The following is an 18211-nucleotide window of genomic DNA, read 5'->3' as shown; positions in this document are numbered from 1 at the left end:
TTATACAAAACCTCAAAGATGTAATGTCCAACACACAGCAGGTACTGAGTAAGTAAAGCCTCTTACCTCCTAAAATAGTCAAATTGTCCATTTGAGTTGCAGAAAAGTACAAGGAATAAAATATTGTGTAGCTTCAGTCGAACCATAACGATTGTCTTGGAGTTTCTGTGGACTATGGCTACCAGTCAGTCACCTAATTTGAGAGACCCAAAAACTACTGTAGTCAATAGAAAGGGGAGGGATGTAGCTGCTGATCAATAAAACAAACTATAGACTTGTTTGGCAAAGAATGATGGGGAGGTCTTAACCAGGGCAAAGGGTCATTTTGTTTTTAGTTCACTTATTTTACTTACTAACATGACGAATGAAGCTCAGCTGGAAGTTACAGTAGCACAAACCATGCATTTCATTGTCAATTGAATGTGCACGCAGCAGTCATGTGGTAATGAAGAAAATGTGTAAAGTTGTTGTATTATTTGTGACTGACACAGCACTGGCTTGGCTTTCTTGTTATCTGTGTCTGTTTTTTTCAAGCAACTGGTGGGTGGACCTGACCCAGTTTCAGATGTTGGCCCCATTTGGATCACCCATTTAAGCTGCATGCAGATGTCACATATCAACTCCTATCAGGTTTAAACTCAATGAAGAACCCAAATCACAGGCTCATCTGGTGGGCTTTCTTTCAGTCTGACAATTTGGACATTCATCATATCAAAGATAATGTCATGGCAGATGCTTTGTCCCGTGTCCCTCAGGCATTTGTCACAGCTGTATCATTAATATGCTTTGTACTAGTTCCTCTTCAGTATTCCTTCCTCCGCTAGGATCCAAGACAGCTGAGTCTGGAGATGGAAGCGGTTTGAGCATATATCAACGTGCTTGGCAGTGAGATTGATTGTGAATAAAAAATCTGTAAAATGCATATCTTACATGTGTTAGGTTTATTTATAATGTCAATACAGGGAGTGCAGAATTATTAGGCAAATGAGTATTTTGTCCACATCATCCTCTTCATGCATGTTGTCTTACTCCAAGCTGTATAGGCTCGAAAGCCTACTACCAATTAAGCATATTAGGTGATGTGCATCTCTGTAATGAGAAGGGGTGTGGTCTAATGACATCAACACCCTATATCAGGTGTGCATAATTATTAGGCAACTTCCTTTCCTTTGGCAAAACGGGTCAAAAGAAGGACTTGACAGGCTCAGAAAAGTCAAAAATAGTGAGATATCTTGCAGAGGGATGCAGCAGTCTCAAAATTGCAAAGCTTCTGAAGCGTGATCATCGAACAATCAAGCGTTTCATTCAAAATAGTCAACAGGGTCGCAAGAAGCCTGTGGAAAAACCAAGGCGCAAAATAACTGCCCATGAACTGAGAAAAGTCAAGCGTGCAGCTGCCAAGATGCCACTTGCCACCAGTTTGGCCATATTTCAGAGCTGCAACATCACTGGAGTGCCCAAAAGCACAAGGTGTGCAATACTCAGAGACATGGCCAAGGTAAGAAAGGCTGAAAGACGACCACCACTGAACAAGACACACAAGCTGAAACGTCAAGACTGGGCCAAGAAATATCTCAAGACTGGTTTTTCTAAGGTTTTATGGACTGATGAAATGAGAGTGAGTCTTGATGGGCCAGATGGATGAGCCCGTGGCTGGATTGGTAAAGGGCAGAGAGCTCCAGTCCGACTCAGACGCCAGCAAGGTGGAGGTGGAGTACTGGTTTGGGCTGGTATCATCAAAGATGAGCTTGTGGGGCCTTTTCGGGTTGAGGATGGAGTCAAGCTCAACTCCCAGTCCTACTGCCAGTTTCTGGAAGACACCTTCTTCAAGCAGTGGTACAGGAAGAAGTCTGCATCCTTCAAGAAAAACGTGATTTTCATGCAGGACAATGCTCCATCACACGCGTCCAAGTACTCCACAGCGTGGCTGGCAAGAAAGGGTATAAAAGAAGAAAAACTAATGACATGGCCTCCTTGTTCACCTGATCTGAACCCCATTGAGAACCTGTGGTCCATCATCAAATGTGAGATTTACAAAGAGGGAAAACAGTACACCTCTCTGAACAGTGTCTGGGAGGCTGTGGTTGCTGCTGCACGCAATGTTGATGGTGAACAGATCAAAACACTGACAGAATCCATGGATGGCAGGCTTTTGAGTGTCCTTGCAAAGAAAGGTGGCTATATTGGTCGCTGATTTGTTTTTGTTTTGTTTTTGAATGTCAGAAATGTATATTTGTGAATGTGGAGATGTTATATTGGTTTCACTGGTAAAAATAAATAATTGAAATGGGTATATATTTGTTTTTTGTTAAGTTGCCTAATAATTATGCACAGTAATAGTCACCTGCACACACAGATATCCCCCCAAAATAGCTAAAACTAAAAACAAACTAAAAACTACTTCCAAAAACATTCAGCTTTGATATTAATGAGTTTTTTGGGTTCATTGAGAACATGGTTGTTGTTCAATAATAAAATTATTCCTCAAAAATACAACTTGCCTAATAATTCTGCACTCCCTGTAGTTGTCCAGGTTTGTAGGAACTGTTTTATGGAAATGAGCAGGTCAGGCTAAGACGCCCTATAAAGAAGCCCTGCCAGGGCCTCCTTTCTTTTCTTAATGGGTGCTGCTTGGTTAACAAAGCATTTTGGTTTTTGGTGTTGGCACATGCTCACTCATACACCAACGCTTTCAGACATGGCATGCATATGCTGACAATTACTCAAGCTTTTTTTTAGTTTCTTTATTTCATGAAAGTATTTAACAACCTCCCAAGTCTACATATGGTCTCACACCTCATTGACATATACTTTGAGCCAGGCTGTGACGCCTTAGTGTTAATCTGCTGCTAAGGTTTTTTTTTACACTGCTGGAATTGCAGCTACTAGAGCAGCAAACTGATCTGGGTGTTTATCACCAAAGATAAATCAATAAAATTAATTGCTTTTCAATCTGGCAATAAACTACAGGGATTTCACCACAGCGCCTACATTAACCTTTAATGTTGAAATGTATCCACTTTAAAGCTTCAGAGCGCCAATGTGCAGCTGTCACTTTAAAAATAAACTCCAATACTGAGAATTAGCGATAAAATAATGATCTAAAAATAATTACTTTCCACTTTGCAGGTTAAATCCTAAGAGCAATGATTTTCTGCAGTATTCATTTCCTATGTTATTGCAACAGTGTTCTGTTTCTTATATTCTTTATTCATTTGTAATCCCTGTTTCATCATCATCTGATAACATCAACGATTGGAGTAGGCAGCGCTCATAGAGATCATTTTGTGCCCCTTTTTGTGTGAGTGCACACAAAGTCTGAATCAGAAAACCTGGCTGGTAACCACACTTGTGACTGTGATTATCTTCAGCTGGGATTTGTAAAGCCAGCCGAAGTCAAAGGACCGGCTGTGTTGAAGCTCCTTTGCAGTAAACCCCTCAGGCCTGTGATAAAAATGAACTTTGCATCTGGTACAAGTTATTCTACTGTGGATGGATAAGTTCAACACTTTGAGCCAACATACTGAACTAAAATTTAAACAAAAATGCAGCAATACTAGATGAAGCAGTTTACATTTAATTTTACAAGCTTCTTGGCTGTTTTATTACTGGGACACATGTTTGGGCATCTGAGGGATGTAGATTAGATAACCAAATACCATATGCTGGGTCAAGTTCTAAACATTTTTTCCAACACATTCACACATGACACTGTAATCTGCAGGCCACACAGATCTTAAAGATGAATGCAGCACTATTACTTCAGCAGATAAAAGAAGCATATGTTAGACGTCTATCTACAGTTTGTTTTTATCTCCATTTTTCTTGTGACTCTTCACTGAAAACACAAAGTGTCCCATTTATCATTCAGTCTCACTGTCCAGACTCTGAATCCGAGTCACTGTAGTCTGCCACCAGAGATGTGACTCCTCCTGAGCATTTACTCCGGTCCTCCACCTTTCCATTTGTCAGTTTTTTGTCTGCTTCCTCTGTAGGTCTAATATGTACTTCCTTGAAACCATCACCATTTGTCTCATTCTGAACCATTTGTTCCGATACTATACATGGGGTTTCCACTGTGGGTGTGGCCAATGAAATGTCCCCATCGCTTGTGCTGACATCATGGTGTGACTTTCTCCGGGTGAGGGTGGCACACTGTTCAGTCTTGTTTCCAGACTGTGATGTCCGTTTGCGGATTAAAGGACTGTGTGAGGATCCCAGGGCTTTGGCCACAGCTATTTCTTTCCCCTGGAGTCCAAGCTTATGGAGCAGGCTGCCTGCAGCACCACCTGGTGGTGTTGACGCAGAGTTAAACCATGAACGAGAGGCGATCTCCTTCCTTTTGCTCTGCTGTTTGTCCTCATATGCTAATCGGAAATGAGGAGAAAATGATGCAGAAATTGTAAAGGATTTCAGACATTTTCAAAGTGAGACAGTAAATAATTCACTATACGCTCTTTAAATGTATATACTTGTGACAAAATATGTTGCTTACAGTCAGGTGTCTGGTAGGTAAGTAGTGCTGCCAGTTTCTTATCCTCCTCCTTCTCTGGTAACAGTGGGATGGATAAGTTGGTTCTCATCCTCACCGCATTATCCTTCTCCTCCTGATCAGCCAGAACTTTCTTCTCTTCCTATACAGCCAAGCAACACGACAAGGAAGACATTGTATGAACCTTTTAATTTTGTCATTAAAATCCAGAGCTTGAAGGAAAATTTGAAAACAAAATCCAGTCACACAGGCCTAGAGACTAGGTAGTAGCTGCCTGGCAACCACCAAATACAGGAATGGGTATTCCCTGACCAGCTGAGAGTACTATAGGTTGACTCCTGTTGGTCTGTGCAACACCGTACACTTCAAACAAGTGTAAGCTGTTGCACTGAAAACCTGTCTGTGACTACTTCAGTCAGTAGCAGATTGCCACAGTCAGCCGTGGTTTGTAGGAAAGGCGCAGACTTATGTATAAGCATTCGCCAACTAGCAGTAGTAAAACACCCCAAAGTGGCATGCAAACTGGAAATGAAGCTTGTTTACCTTTACAGTAAAAGTTGTGTCCTTTGAAACATGCTGGCTTCAGCAGTGGGGCACAAATTTTGTTTTAACAATGAAAACTGTCAATTTCCGATTTGTCTCGTACTTCCAAGTTCTGTGGGGCAGTGGGCAATCCTACAAACTATGAGCACTAAAGTTTGTACAGCACCCGCTTTCTGGACAACTTTACAGTGACAGCCAGAAACCCACAGCAACTACTCAACAACCAGCCAGAGAACGAACATTTTGGTCCTGATGTCCAGAGGCTGCCTGGTGGGGTCGCTGACAGACGTCTAGGCCCGTGATAACACAAAGGTATGTAAAAGGATGAGTAAAAGACTATTACAGAGAGTGTTGAGGAAAATGCAGTTACATGCATATTTTATTTTCACTAGCAGTAGTTTAGGTCTTTAATGTGAATATCAGTTCACAGACACGTGACTAAAATAAATGAAGAAAATGCTTGATTTTTTTGAAAACACACAAAAGAAAATATGAAAAGTGCCGCTGTAGGGGGAAACAAGATTTAGCTTTTCATTTGAAACATGCTATATTCTATGCATTATAAATTAACACAGCAGACATTAAAGTTTTACTGGCATGTGTTGTATTTTTCTTTTGAAATGTGTAATGACTGAGTGAAAATATAATAATAATTTACAATGTTATACTTTATTTTATAATGTCTTAATGTTTTCTGCAAGCAAAGGGTGTCATTCCAGCCACCGACCTTAATTTTAGGCCTGAGTGAAACATTTAGAAAATGTTACTTCTGAATGTCTAAGCAAATGAGAAAAGTAGTATTACTGCAATGGCCAAAAGGATGTCAATATCTTACTCTGAATTTCCTACGGAGGGTGCTGTTGAGCTGGAAGTCATCCTTCTTCCCGGCCTGATAGTCCTGGATCTCTGACAGAGACGGCAGAGCCTTTTTTAGCTTCTCCTTGTCTTTCCCACCGTGGTCCAGTTTGTACATGGCATCCGTCTCCAGCTTCTCCTTCTCTGCCCGCTCTGTCCAAAGAGGAACAAGGAAAGTTACATTGTATCGAGTAGCAACAAACAAGCACTTTTTTTGTAAAAATGACATCAGATTACATCAAGTATTCAAACAACCATTTGTGGAGATGTCTTTTGATGTGATATGTGCTGTCTATATGATTCTGTCCAACACAGAAAAATGATTATATCATAGTGCCCATTTTGTGCATAATATTTACACACAGTGCAGGTAAGAGGACTGACCAAACCATTTGTTTGTTTGTTTGTTTGTAAAAGCCACAACTGTGTTACCTGTAGTGAGAATCTGTTCATTCTCAGCCATGTCCCAGCGCTCCTCCTTCCTGCGAGCCCCGCTTACTATGACATAGTCACAAGTGGCTGGGTCTGTCTGCATCTCAATGTAGTTCACACAGAGATGGCACTTCATCCGAAATCTGGTTAAGAAAACAAGATTTTAATTCGAGGACAGCTTCAAGATGAATTTTACTGTGATACTGTAAAGTGCAGCATACAAACACACACATGTTTATAGTTCTGATTTAAAGTTTGCACAACAGCAAAAGCTTTTTCTTTTAACAGCTGACCTGATCCTCCCGTTTACCTGTAAATTGGCGTGGTGTAATAGTTCCCCACTTTCTTCTTCTCCGCATTGTACCGAACCCCTGTGCAAACAACACATCAGTGTTGTGGAAATGAAAAGAAGGACTGATTGTACCTCAAAGAAAATGATACAATCTTATCATTCATTCATTCCAAACTTACCCATGCCAATGTGATTTTTGCAGCCATCACACCAGATGTTGTAAGGCATCTCAAACCTTGATGGAACCAAAATAGATCATTAAAACATGTAATTTGGGTGAGTTTTAAAGAAAGACCCTTATATACAAAAGCTCCAGGTTCTGTTCAATGTTTCTGCCAGTAAAAGGAAATGCTTTATTTTAATAGATTCACCATCTGGCTATTTTAACACAAAAATAATAATAAGTTATTATAAAACAATAAAACTAAATCCATACAATTCTAGACAGAAAAAAGGTAAAGCTGGAGAAAAAGCCAAACAAAAATGAATACTAATCAAAAACACACAAAACTCTAATAACTATATAATACACATATGTACATGTATCATTTTTCTTATTTTTAATCACATGGTGATGGTGGTGGTAGAATATCATTCATGAAGCCACAGCTATACAGTGGCGTCTGTCATTTGAATGTACAAATATTTTTGTGGACGGTAACTCATACAAGACTGAAAATGTAATAATTTCCCATCTCCAGCCTCAGTTCATTACTACTCTACAAGTGTGCACTAACCTGATAATGAGGATGCCCTGGGACAGTTTCCGGGCTCTCTCACGCAGGGCGTGGGTCTTATGGTAGCCATTGAGGGATCCATGCTAAAGATAACGAATGATAAAAATGTAAGCCATGCAAAAAAGTAAAATTAAAACAACTGACACCCAAAAAGTTTGTGTGATCTAACATACCTTGGCCGGATCAAAATCTGGAGGATAGTACTTGTTTGTTCCCTTTCTTTCACCCTGTCAAGAAAACAATGCAGAAGACTTTATTAATAAAGAATACAAACTATTATTCTTTAGCTAGTATTTCCAATTGTGTGCATCCCTGGAAACAGCTGAATTAAAGCTTACCATTGTGACAACTGGAACGCTGCCCCAGGAGTGAACTCACTCCTTTTCACCTGACAAAAAAAGAAGGTCAGTCATTGACACCACACTGTAACAGTAAGGTTAATGTACCTTTCATTGTAGCAATTTAAGCGCCCTCCTTAATTATTTTTAAGAATATTTGAAAAGTATCCTGTAAGTTAGGGAACATACTGATTTCGCAAGGAACACATAGCTTTGCATATGTTATCATAGTTTCACTCCCTGAGTATCTTCTAAACCACAGACAGCATAAAACACCGCACCTCGCCACCTAATATTTCAAAAGCTGGCGAAACTGATTTCATCCGAAAGCACGTTGAAACAAATAGCCCAGTAATCTTTTAACAAACAGTTAAAGACAAAATGAAGCTCTGATTCGGATGTATAACAAAAGAAACCAACTGTCTTTGAAGCGCAAAACGTCGAAATTAGTTTGTTAAAGAGCACGTGAACACTGAAAGCATTTCTGTTACACTAGTGTCGTGTACATTAAACACTATATCAAAAGGTATTTTGACAAATTGCTGGAGAGGATGAGCTATCGCAAGCTGGCCGAAGGCTACGTAGCCTTAGCAAAGCTAGCTTGCTACTTAATGTTAGCGCCTGCTACTAGCGTGAATGAGAAGAACGTGAACACAAAAACATCCATAAATAAAAAATCACTGCAGTGACATTTGAAAGATCCAACAGCTGTGATTACTCGTGGACGAAAATCTAAGGTATACTCACAAACAACCTTGGAACTGCCGTTTGTACTGCTGCTGCACAACAACAACATCAGAGGGTTGATGGGTAATGAAGACGTAATTTCCTGGCATCGGAAGTGGCGTCACGTCGAAAAGCCCTCTGGGAAGCGCCGGTATCGGGAGAAAAAACGTGTTTTTGAGCGAGCTAAAAACAATTCGCCTGTCAATGCCGCAGAAATGGAAGCGAAAGTGGAGTCATACAAACGTTATATCTGTTCGTTTAGCGGCTGCTCGGCTGCCTACAACAAACAGTGGAAACTGGACGCTCACTTGTGTAAGCACACGGGGGTGAAGCCGTACTCGTGCGAGCGCGACGGCTGCAGTAAGGCGTTCTGTAGTAAGTACCACCTAGCGAGGCACGAGCTCAGTCACAGCGGAGAGAAGCCTTTCCGGTGCACCGTGGACGGCTGCGCGGAGGCCTTCACCACCAACGCAAACCGGGCCCGACACATCGGCCGCATCCACTGCCTGGAGCCGAGGAAATACGTCTGCAGGTTTGAGGGCTGCGGCCTCGAATTCAAGAAGAACAAACAGCTCAAATCTCACATGTGTGAGCAGCACACTCAGCTGCCCCCTTATCAGTGCACTTACGAAGGCTGCCAGATGCGATTCAGCTTCCCCAGCAAACTGAAGCGTCACGAGAAGGTCCACAGAGGGTACCCCTGCAAAGAGGAGAGCTGTGTCTTCACGGGGAAGACCTGGACCGAGTACCTGAAGCACAGGAAGGAGCAGCATAGAGTCACCCTGAAGTGTGAGCAGTGTAGCCGAGTGTTCAGGGACACCTGGTTTCTGCAGCAGCATCAGCACATCCACTCTGAAATGAGAGTGGTCCTCAAATGTCCCAGGGATACCTGTGACAGATCGTTCACCACTGCCTTCAACCTGCAGAGCCACATCAGCTCCTTCCACGAGGAGCACCGACCCTTCGTCTGCACCCATGCCGGCTGTGGGAAGACGTTCGCCATGAACCAGAGCCTCCAGCGTCACAGCGTCGTCCACGACCCACAGAGGAAGAAGCTGAAGAAGCCAAGAGCCAAAAGATCTCTTGCTTCGAGGTTAAGCGGTTACTGTGAAACAAAGAGAGTGGTCTACAAAATGCAACCCGAACATGCAGCGCATAGACAGTCTTCACAAGAGAAAGCTGACCAGCCTGGCCCTTTTGAGCTGGTGTCTCTCCTACAGGATGCATCCTTGCTGTGCAGCCCTGCTGTGGACAGGCAGGGACTTACAAACACCCTGGCTACACCATTATCAGTGTAGCGTCAAATGAAGAGGAGCACCCCAGTTTTGTGTGGACAGCAGGCACTTTAACAGAGCATTTATAATACATATTATTTGTGACATGGTTGTTGGGAGTCTTGGTGTTGAACACTGGTCATTGGTTGGTTCATTATAATTTACAGTCTTTCTGAAAGGGAATTCAGAATGAAGAAGTGGAACGTGATCCTGGTTGTCTGTCCTCCGGGTTATGTCCGCTGCAGTGTTTCATTGTAGAAAAACATTACAATGTTTTGTTTTTCCCCAGAGCCATTCAGTTATATATGTTTGGTGTTTGTATTTAAGAAAATATATTTTGTTTACTGTATAAAACTTGAAAAAATGTGATGGGTGTTTTGTTACTACATAATGACAGTATTTCAATAAAACCTGTGGAATGTATTTGTTTTTCTTGAGTGCTCTTGTATGTTCATTTAAATAAGTGGGTCATAATATAACCTGTCCAGGAGTTCAGTACAACTAAAATGCAGAGCTTGGTGTTGACATTTATCTGTTGGTAATTCAAGTCTTAAGACTAATAATAAAACCGTCTTCAAATCCTTTGAACTCAGGGTTTGTACGGGTGCTTGAAATCCTTGAAAATGCTTGAATTTCAATGTTGTCTTTTCAAGGTTTGAAAAGTGCTTGAATTTCAGATGTGGTGGAAAAATGTGCCGTGTTGACCAATCAAAAATGATATGGCAACATGTGGCATCTGATTGTTTGGGAAGAGGGGGAAGTTTTAGGAGTGACCAGCGAGAGAGAGAGAGAGAGCAAGAGTTTTGATACGTGAGAGATTTGTGACGTTTACCGTGTTTGGAGTCTCTTTTAGTCTGTTGTCTTGTGTGGTTAGTGTGTAGTGTAGTCGTCGTTTTGTTTTGTGTGTCAGTTCTACTAGTGAACGTCACAGTTGCTGCCTTAAAGCCACCAAAGGCAGATTGCAGTGTAAACGCTGAGTGACACACCTGCTGTCAGACCTGCAGGTTTATCCCTGTGCTGTTCTCATCTGTGTTATAGTGGACACAGACTATTTTTTGGAGTTGCATAAATAATTTGTGTGCCTTCTTCTTTGATGTAGAACACCTGATTGTTCTGTAAATAGTTTTAAATGGTTATATAAAAAACGTCTGAGCCTTGGCTGCATTTTTAGGTAAATAGTACCATATAACTTTGTTGTTTGCAAAACTTGTGCACATTTTTTAAAAATGTACAATTTCTATTTGCATTTCAAGTTATGAAAATGATTCGTTAAACATGCTTGTGGTTTTTACAGTCAAAAATATCATTTTCTACTCATGTTTTATGCACAATATTTACATATTTACAGTATGTCAAAATGAGTAAATAACAGATTGGCAAGATAAACAGTTTTTAAAGGTGAAATATAGAGGCCAAATCAAAAGTAGTCAGAAACGTCAGAAACGGCCAAAATATTCCCTGGACCCCAGAGGGTTAGACGCTAAAAGCAAAGTTGTCACTAAGTACTGTTTATATTTGTGTGTATTGCAGCTTTTTTTGAGTATTAACTTGGTGCCTTTGGGTGAAATAATGGTAATATGAGGGACCGATCCATATGGTCACAAAGAATAGCCACTTGTTTCTGTGCTACCAAAGTTTCATTCAAACTGTGTTTATCGTCAGCACCGACACATTAAACGACTTAAACATTATAAATGTCTTCAAGCTCACACTGAGGCCTGTGGGACACTATCAGCCGCTCAGACGGTACACACATTTATGTGTGTTTGTATATGAATATTTCATACTTTAAGGCTGCCTGTTTATTTAAGGAAGATGAACAAAATACATTAGAATTGTACATAATAATATGACAAATGATAAATTCAATAGATTTTAAGTAGATACATGTAAATTTTCTTAAAGTCTTATATGTTGAATTGAACTATGTGATGTGTTCAAAGCCTCCCAGTCAGTGCTGTTCTCTGTGCCTGTCTGACTGTACATGATGTTATTAGCACAAACACTTTAAAGGTGATCATTTAGGACTTCAGCAATAATACAGACAGCAATGTAGTTGGCAATAAAACAGTTTTATTGGGAATTAACGTAAAAAACAAACAAACATCTGTCTCCTATTTTCTGTCACACAGGAAAGAAGCATCAATATCTATTTCTCTTTGGGGGAGGGGGGGGGGGTTCAACAGGAGAAGAATATCTAACAAGTTGATTTGTTCACATCTTAATTTTTAAGTGAAATGTGCATTTTGAGTTTATACACTATGTATATAAGGCGCCCGTCCTTTTGCAGTATTTTTGTGTGGTGTGTTTTTCTGTCTTAACAAAAGGGGATCAAAGGTATTTAAGTTCACCTGGGATGATTTGTTTTAATTTTCACATGGTCTTACAGAGGTGATGCGAATTGAAACATGCACTTTTTTTGGGGGGGGGGGGGGGGGGGTGCTGGAAAAAAGCTTGAAAAAGGACCTTGAAAGTGCTTAAATATGTACTTGAATTTCACCCTGTGAACTGCAGCATAATCTAAAACACTAAATTTTTCACAGTGATGATAACAGTGGTATTTATTTGGAAATAATGTCTTGCTGTTTAGCATTTTTGTTCACATCACAGTCTTTAAAGAGTTTAGGAATGAAAACGAAACTTTCACCCTGACACTACATGGCTAAACATAACAATAAAAACATCTGGACACGCCTGTCTATAAAATACAATAAATGAATTATATTCTGTTTTGCTTTAGAAGTGTTTCTAAGTTTCAGGTGTGTGCAGGTATCCCAGAAGTCTTAAAAATATATTAAATACATCTAATAATAAAAAGCCTTGAGTACTAATTTGTTTAAAAGGCTTTGCATCGTGATGCAACTTTGGTGCTCTACAGTTCCAGCTTTTTTTTATATGTGAAAACCGATTACATTCTCTAACTTCAAAGTCTAAAAACCAGCTTAAAGATGGTAAAGTGCCACAGAAAAGGCCTTGAGGATGATGAAGATCTTGCTCACCGACCTGAATGTCAGTCTGCAGAAACAGAAGAAGCGAGATTAACAATAAATTGAGAAAATCTCTGAAGTCGGTCTCTGTATTTTTAAGGTGTTTTAGAGTCAGACTCAGACAACAGCATAATAATATGGACAACTTTGGTATGTTGGTATTCAAAGGGGTCTTCAGTTGAACTTTTGGCTACCAATAGACACCCTGAAAATGTTGAAAAACAGCAGTATCCTACACCCTGTGTTCAGTATGAACTTTATCTCACCCCATTCATCACGTTTGGGAAAACTGGATGAGTGTTTGGACAGGAGCAGATATCTGCAGCCAGGTTCCAAAATCTAAGAGCAGATTAATGCCAATGATAATGGAACTGCCTGCCTGTCTTATCACGTACAGGTGAAATGTCACTGTGTCATCATGGTCTAGGAGTTTTCAGCTGATGCCAACAACCTTGCACAGCCTCAATCACAGGAGAGGTGTGTGTGTGTGTGTGTGTGTGAAATCACCTGCTGCTCAGATTAGCTGGAATGAAGCCCTGTGCATTCTTATGCCTTGATGACAAACGATAGAGCGTCTCCGCTTGGACCAACAGATTTACGGCATGAATAGGAGAAGCTCCGTGCAAGTTTGACATTCCAAGGCTAAATCCTCTCTGAATATTTCCAGTTACAGGAAGGCTGCTCCCTTCATTCCTGACCCGCTCAGCTCAGACGAGCCCTATATGGACTGACTGTCTGGCCAGCTCCTCCAGGAATGCACCAGAGACTGCAGCCAATTAGTATTCATAGAATATGAATGTAACATGTCCTGTTATCAGTTCCTATTTTAAGAGCTTCCTACATGACTATTAGAGTGATAAAAGCCAAATTCATCATGTAGAACTAATTCTTCTTGGATAACACAACTGCAAAACCCTGTGATAGCTCTGCAGTCATCAACACACAGATGCAATATAATACACATGCTCTTACTTTGAAATGGAATCACACTCTTTTTCTTTGATGAACATTAGTTTCTCTGTTTTGGGGGCGGGGGGTTGTTGTGTTTGTAGGTTTTGAAACCTACACTGCACACTGTGTATTAAAAAACTTTCCCCATTACATGTATGATGGTGAACTTTTCACTTCATCAAATCAGTTTTTGCAAGGCCACAGTTATCCCAGTTTCTGTCTGAACATGATTATAGGCTGATGGCACTGGTTTAAAGGTAACTGCTATACAAACTTGTATTTGTAACTCAAACACTTCACTTATACTTGAAAATGTAGTTAGATGGTGGATAATTACAGTGGGGCAAAAAAGTATTTAGTCAGCCACCGATTGTGCAAGTTCCCCCACTTAAAATGATGACAGAGGTCAGTAATTTGCACCAGAGGTACACTTCAACTGTGAGAGACAGAATGTGAAAAAAAAATCCATGAATTCACATGGTAGGATTTGTAAAGAATTTATTCGTAAATTAGGGTTGAAACTAAGTATTTGGTCACCTCAAACAAGGAAAATCTCTGGCTCTCACAGACCTGTAACGTCTTCTGTAAGAAGCTTTTCTGTCCCCCACTCGTTACCTGTATGAATGGCACCTGTTTGAACTCATCATCTGTATAAAAGACACCTGTCCACAGCCTCAAACAGTCAGACTTCAAACTCCGCCATGGCCAAGACCAAAGAGCTTTCGAAGGACACCAGGAAAAGTATTGTAGACCTGCACCAGACTGGGAAGAGTGACTCTACAATAGGCAAGCAGCTTGGTGTGAAAAAATCAACTGTGGGAGCAATCATCAGAAAATGGAAGACATACAAGACCACTGATAATCTCCCTCGATCTGGGGCTCCACGCAAGATCTCATCCCGTGGGGTCAAAATGATCATGAGAACGGTGAGCAAAGATCCCAGAACCACACGGGGGGACCTGGTGAATGACCTGCAGAGAGCTGGGACCAAAGTAACAAAGGTCACCATCAGTAACACACTACAACGGCAGGGAATCAAATCCCGCAGTGCCAGACGTGTTCCGCTGCTGAAGCCAGTGCATGTCCAGGCCCGTCTGAAGTTTGCCAGAGAGCACATGGATGATACAGCAGAGGATTGGGAGAATGTCATGTGGTCAGATGAAACCAAAGTAGAACTTTTTGGTATAAACTCAACTCGTCGTGTTTGGAGGAAGAAGAATACTGAGTTGCATCCCAAGAACACCATACCTACTGTGAAGCATGGGGGTGGAAACATCATGCTATGGGGCTGTTTTTCTGCCAAGGGGACAGGACGACTGATCCGTGTTAAGGACAGAATGAATGGGGCCATGTATCGTGAGATTTTGAGCCAAAACCTCCTTCCATCAGTGAGAACTTTGAAGATGAAACGAGGCTGGGTCTTCCAACATGACAATGATCCAAAACACACCGCCCGGGCAACAAAGGAGTGGCTCCGTAAGAAGCATTTGAAAGTCCTGGAGTGGCCTAGCCAGTCTCCAGACCTCAACCCCATAGAAAATCTGTGGCGGGAGTTGAAAGTCCGTGTTGCTCGGCGACAGCCCCAAAACATCACTGCTCTCGAGAAGATCTGCATGGAGAAATGGGCCAAAATACCAGCTACTGTGTGTGCAAACCTGGTGAAGACCTATGGTAAACGTTTGACCTCTGTTATTGCCAACAAAGGTTATGTTACAAAGTATTGAGTTGTATTTTTGTTATTGACCAAATACTTATTTTCCACCCTGATTTACGAATAAATTCTTTACAAATCCTACCATGTGGATTCATGGATTTTTTTTTTTATTTATTTATTTTTTTTCCCCACATTCTGTCTCTCACAGTTGAAGTGTACCTCTGGTGCAAATTACTGACCTCTGTCATCATTTTAAGTGGGGGAACTTGCACAATCGGTGGCTGACTAAATACTTTTTTTGCCCCACTGTATATATATATATATTAGAAGCACAATATGTGAGTATATTCAGTCAGTTGATACAAAAAAGTATAATTTAAGAAGTGTTACAATTTTTAAAAAAAAAAAAAAAAAAAACCCTTGGTGACTAAACTCGCTTTGGTACTAACAATTGGTTTAGGCTAAAAAAACTAATAAGGAACCATAAAAGCATCTCTGACTCCATCCTTTAACTTGCTACAGCATGGAGTGTATTGTAGGGCAATGAGGTGTCCTTCTTCGTGTTGGACTGTACAACATTTTCCCACATACTGAGACAATTTCTCACAATTTGACTGGTTCTAGTTTTTCTAAAAGCCGACTTGCATATAAAATTAACAGGTAACAGCAATTTCAAGTGTCATTAGGAGAAAATGTAGAATACATGACAGGAAGAAGACTTTAGGTCCACTGCACTTGCTTAGTGAAGGAGGTAGGAGTATCACAATCAAATGGTTAATGCCTCTCCTTACCCAGGTAGGATAATTTCTCATTGTTGAATGGACAGACACTGAGGAAGCAGTACACTGATTCTGATTCTGATTCTGATGCACGTGCTTCACAAGATACAAAAAACAAGGTGCTGAGCATGTAGGAATGCAGAGGCAAAGTCTTATGGAGGGCAGTGATTTTCACTTTAAGGATTTACAATGCTTTGCAAATGTAAAAGTAGGCCAGGAACCAGACAGTTTATTAAAAACCTAGAAGTCAATCAGGCCAGTCTAAAGAAAATAGAAAAATACAGGCAAGCATTGTTTTTGGATTTGAAGAGGCCACCAGTACATGACCAGTGGCCATGGCTTATTGGAAAGATGTAGATTGTAGATTTCCTGTGTTTAGGATTGTTGTCATGCTGCATGCAGGACAATGACAACTTGACCAAGTTTTACCTGTCATACAGATGGCCTTACATTTGATTCTACAATACTTTGGCATACAGAGGAGTTCATGGTTGACTCGATGAGTGCAAGGTTCCCAGGTCCTGTGTCTGCAAAATAAACCCAACTGACCATGCCACTGTGCTGACAGTTTGTATGAGGTGTTTGTGCTGATCTGTTGTGTTTGGTTTTCACCAAACGTGGGAATGTGCATTATCTCCAGACATCTTCATTTTGGCCTCGTCTGTCCAAAGGACATTGTTCAAGAAGTCTTTTAGTTAGTTCAGATGAAACTCTCCAAAACAAAGCTATGCTGACATATTCATTTTAAAAAGGATTTGTCTGAATAAGGCATACTTGTTCAGTCTTGTTCTAATTGTACTCTCATGAACCTTCATGAACTGAGATGAAGCTCTTGGGGTTTATTTTGCAGTTTCTTCGGATATTGCACATCTTGGGGTGAATTTGCTGGGGCGTCCACTCCTGAGAATATTGTGGCATTGTGTTAGAACGCACCTGAATGCTCCAGGACAGCAAACAGACAAAAACTGCTGACACTGCTGAAGATCATTTAATCGAGTAAATGTGATTATCAGCACATGACTTACCATCTTATTTCCTATGTAAGCAGTAAGTGTACTCAGTTTTCCAGGACTCCATAGAGCCCGCCTACAAAGTAGAAAAAGACCTTAATGGCAAGAGGTGTTTGCAGTGGGATGAAAACAAGCAAACAAAAAAGAAAAAAACTATTCAAGGTTTGCCTTCGTTTTTAAGTGGGGCGTAACAGTTTGCACAGTGCAGGGCTCAGTTTTATTCAACCAAATAAGAAAGAGATGTTTCAAGCACCTCTGCTCTACATCAGGTCATTGGTTCTCTGTGGTGCATTATGTGTAAACATCAGCAATTGGATCCACAAAATTATATATATATAAAAAAAGCACAGTACTTACAGTGATATCAACCTACTTTGTTTTATTTTGACATACAGGTTTTGTTACTGCTTTAAATGCTGGGTTTCTAACTTTAGAACAATATCAGTCAGTGTGCTTGATGATGTCTGATAAATAGCATCAGATTTCTATCTTTTCTGTTTTTGTTCATTTACAGAAACTGATGCCACGTTCTTTCCATTCCTGTCTTTTGACAACAGTGGAATTCCAGACGGGCTCGTCACCCTGTAATCCAAAAGGATTGCTCTTGCTCCACTGTATTTCTCCCACCACCTCCTCCCCTTTCCCCTGTCTCTTCCTGTCTTTTTAAGAAGTGGAAGGAATGTGTTGGGTCCTTTGCCCTTTTGTTTTCTGGTTTTCTATGCAAATAGCTGGGAAATGGAAGCTTTCTGTAATAAAGGTCTTAATATTCTGAGGACAGCTAACTGAAAGTTTTGTCCAGGCTACATATACATTTACAATAAGACCAAAAAAGATAAGCAAGAATGGCTGGACACATTTAAGTGGTGTCTAGCTGTGGTATTGTGGTGTTTTTCTCTACTTGACTGGTCCTGTTCCAAGTCCTGAATCCATATGGCAATTTAGTCATATGAGAAAGATTTAACCTTTCACCTTTGGTTTTAAAAGAAATTGTTTGTTTTTCAATCGCATTCAATGGTTTTCATCAGAAGATGGAAGCAGCAAGTGTTATTATGTAACTAAAAAGTGGAACATCACTTACCACTTGTGACAAATATGGTCATAACGAGGGGGAGAGGGTCTGCGTACAAATAAGACTCCTGGT

At 40.6% G+C, this 18211-nt stretch overlaps 3 protein-coding genes and 1 long non-coding RNA gene across 4 annotated transcripts in view; 1 reads left to right on the top strand and 3 right to left on the bottom strand.

Moving 5' to 3' along the window:
• The window catches only part of LOC120742106 (complement C3-like), a 31902-nt gene extending 31703 nt beyond the window's left edge, over positions 1–199 (bottom strand). The window contains exon 1 of the mRNA XM_040045252.1: positions 67–199. Within this exon, the coding sequence (XP_039901186.1) occupies positions 67–146 (80 nt within the window). The 5' untranslated portion in view covers positions 147–199. The remainder of the gene's footprint in view (positions 1–66) is intronic.
• A 2524-nt stretch (positions 200–2723) lies between these two features.
• LOC120742110 lies at positions 2724–18164 on the bottom strand. The gene is made up of 3 exons (XR_005697769.1): positions 18152–18164; positions 13184–13189; positions 2724–3793 (listed from the first exon to the last, which is right to left on the bottom strand). It is a non-coding gene; the product is annotated as an uncharacterized LOC120742110 (long non-coding RNA).
• ccdc130 (coiled-coil domain containing 130) lies at positions 3301–8516 on the bottom strand. Its single transcript, XM_040045254.1, has 10 exons — positions 8437–8516; positions 7690–7739; positions 7525–7578; positions 7352–7434; positions 6794–6849; positions 6633–6693; positions 6323–6465; positions 5871–6043; positions 4496–4634; positions 3301–4367 (listed from the first exon to the last, which is right to left on the bottom strand). Exons 2-10 carry the CDS (start codon positions 7690–7692, stop codon positions 3874–3876), a joined length of 1206 nt encoding a protein of 401 aa, XP_039901188.1. The 5' UTR covers positions 7693–7739; positions 8437–8516; the 3' UTR covers positions 3301–3873.
• LOC120742107 (transcription factor IIIA-like) lies at positions 8481–10277 on the top strand. Its single transcript, XM_040045253.1, has one exon. The coding sequence runs from the start codon at positions 8496–8498 to the stop codon at positions 9711–9713; it is 1218 nt and encodes a 405-aa protein (XP_039901187.1). The 5' UTR covers positions 8481–8495; the 3' UTR covers positions 9714–10277.
• Positions 18165–18211: the final 47 nt, after the last annotated feature.

The sequence above is a fragment of the Simochromis diagramma genome, unplaced genomic scaffold, assembly GCF_900408965.1.
Source record: "Simochromis diagramma unplaced genomic scaffold, fSimDia1.1 OVJJ01000610.1, whole genome shotgun sequence".
Classification (NCBI taxonomy): Eukaryota; Metazoa; Chordata; class Actinopteri; order Cichliformes; family Cichlidae; genus Simochromis; species Simochromis diagramma.
Note: the sequence above shows the minus strand (reverse complement) of the source record. Positions and strands in the feature narration are given on the sequence as shown.

Bases quoted from the DNA above. Each gene is read 5' to 3' on its own strand.
- ccdc130 (XM_040045254.1), bottom strand. The intron at 7,435-7,524 runs GTATGTTAGATC...CGTTATCTTTAG, and splicing joins CAGATTTTGATCCGGCCAAG to CATGGATCCCTCAATGGCTA. The intron at 4,368-4,495 runs GTAAGCAACATA...ATTTCCGATTAG, and splicing joins TACCTACCAGACACCTGACT to CATATGAGGACAAACAGCAG.
- LOC120742107 (XM_040045253.1), top strand. From the start codon at position 8,496: ATGGGTAATGAAGACGTAATTTCCTGGCATCGGAAGTGGCGTCACGTC.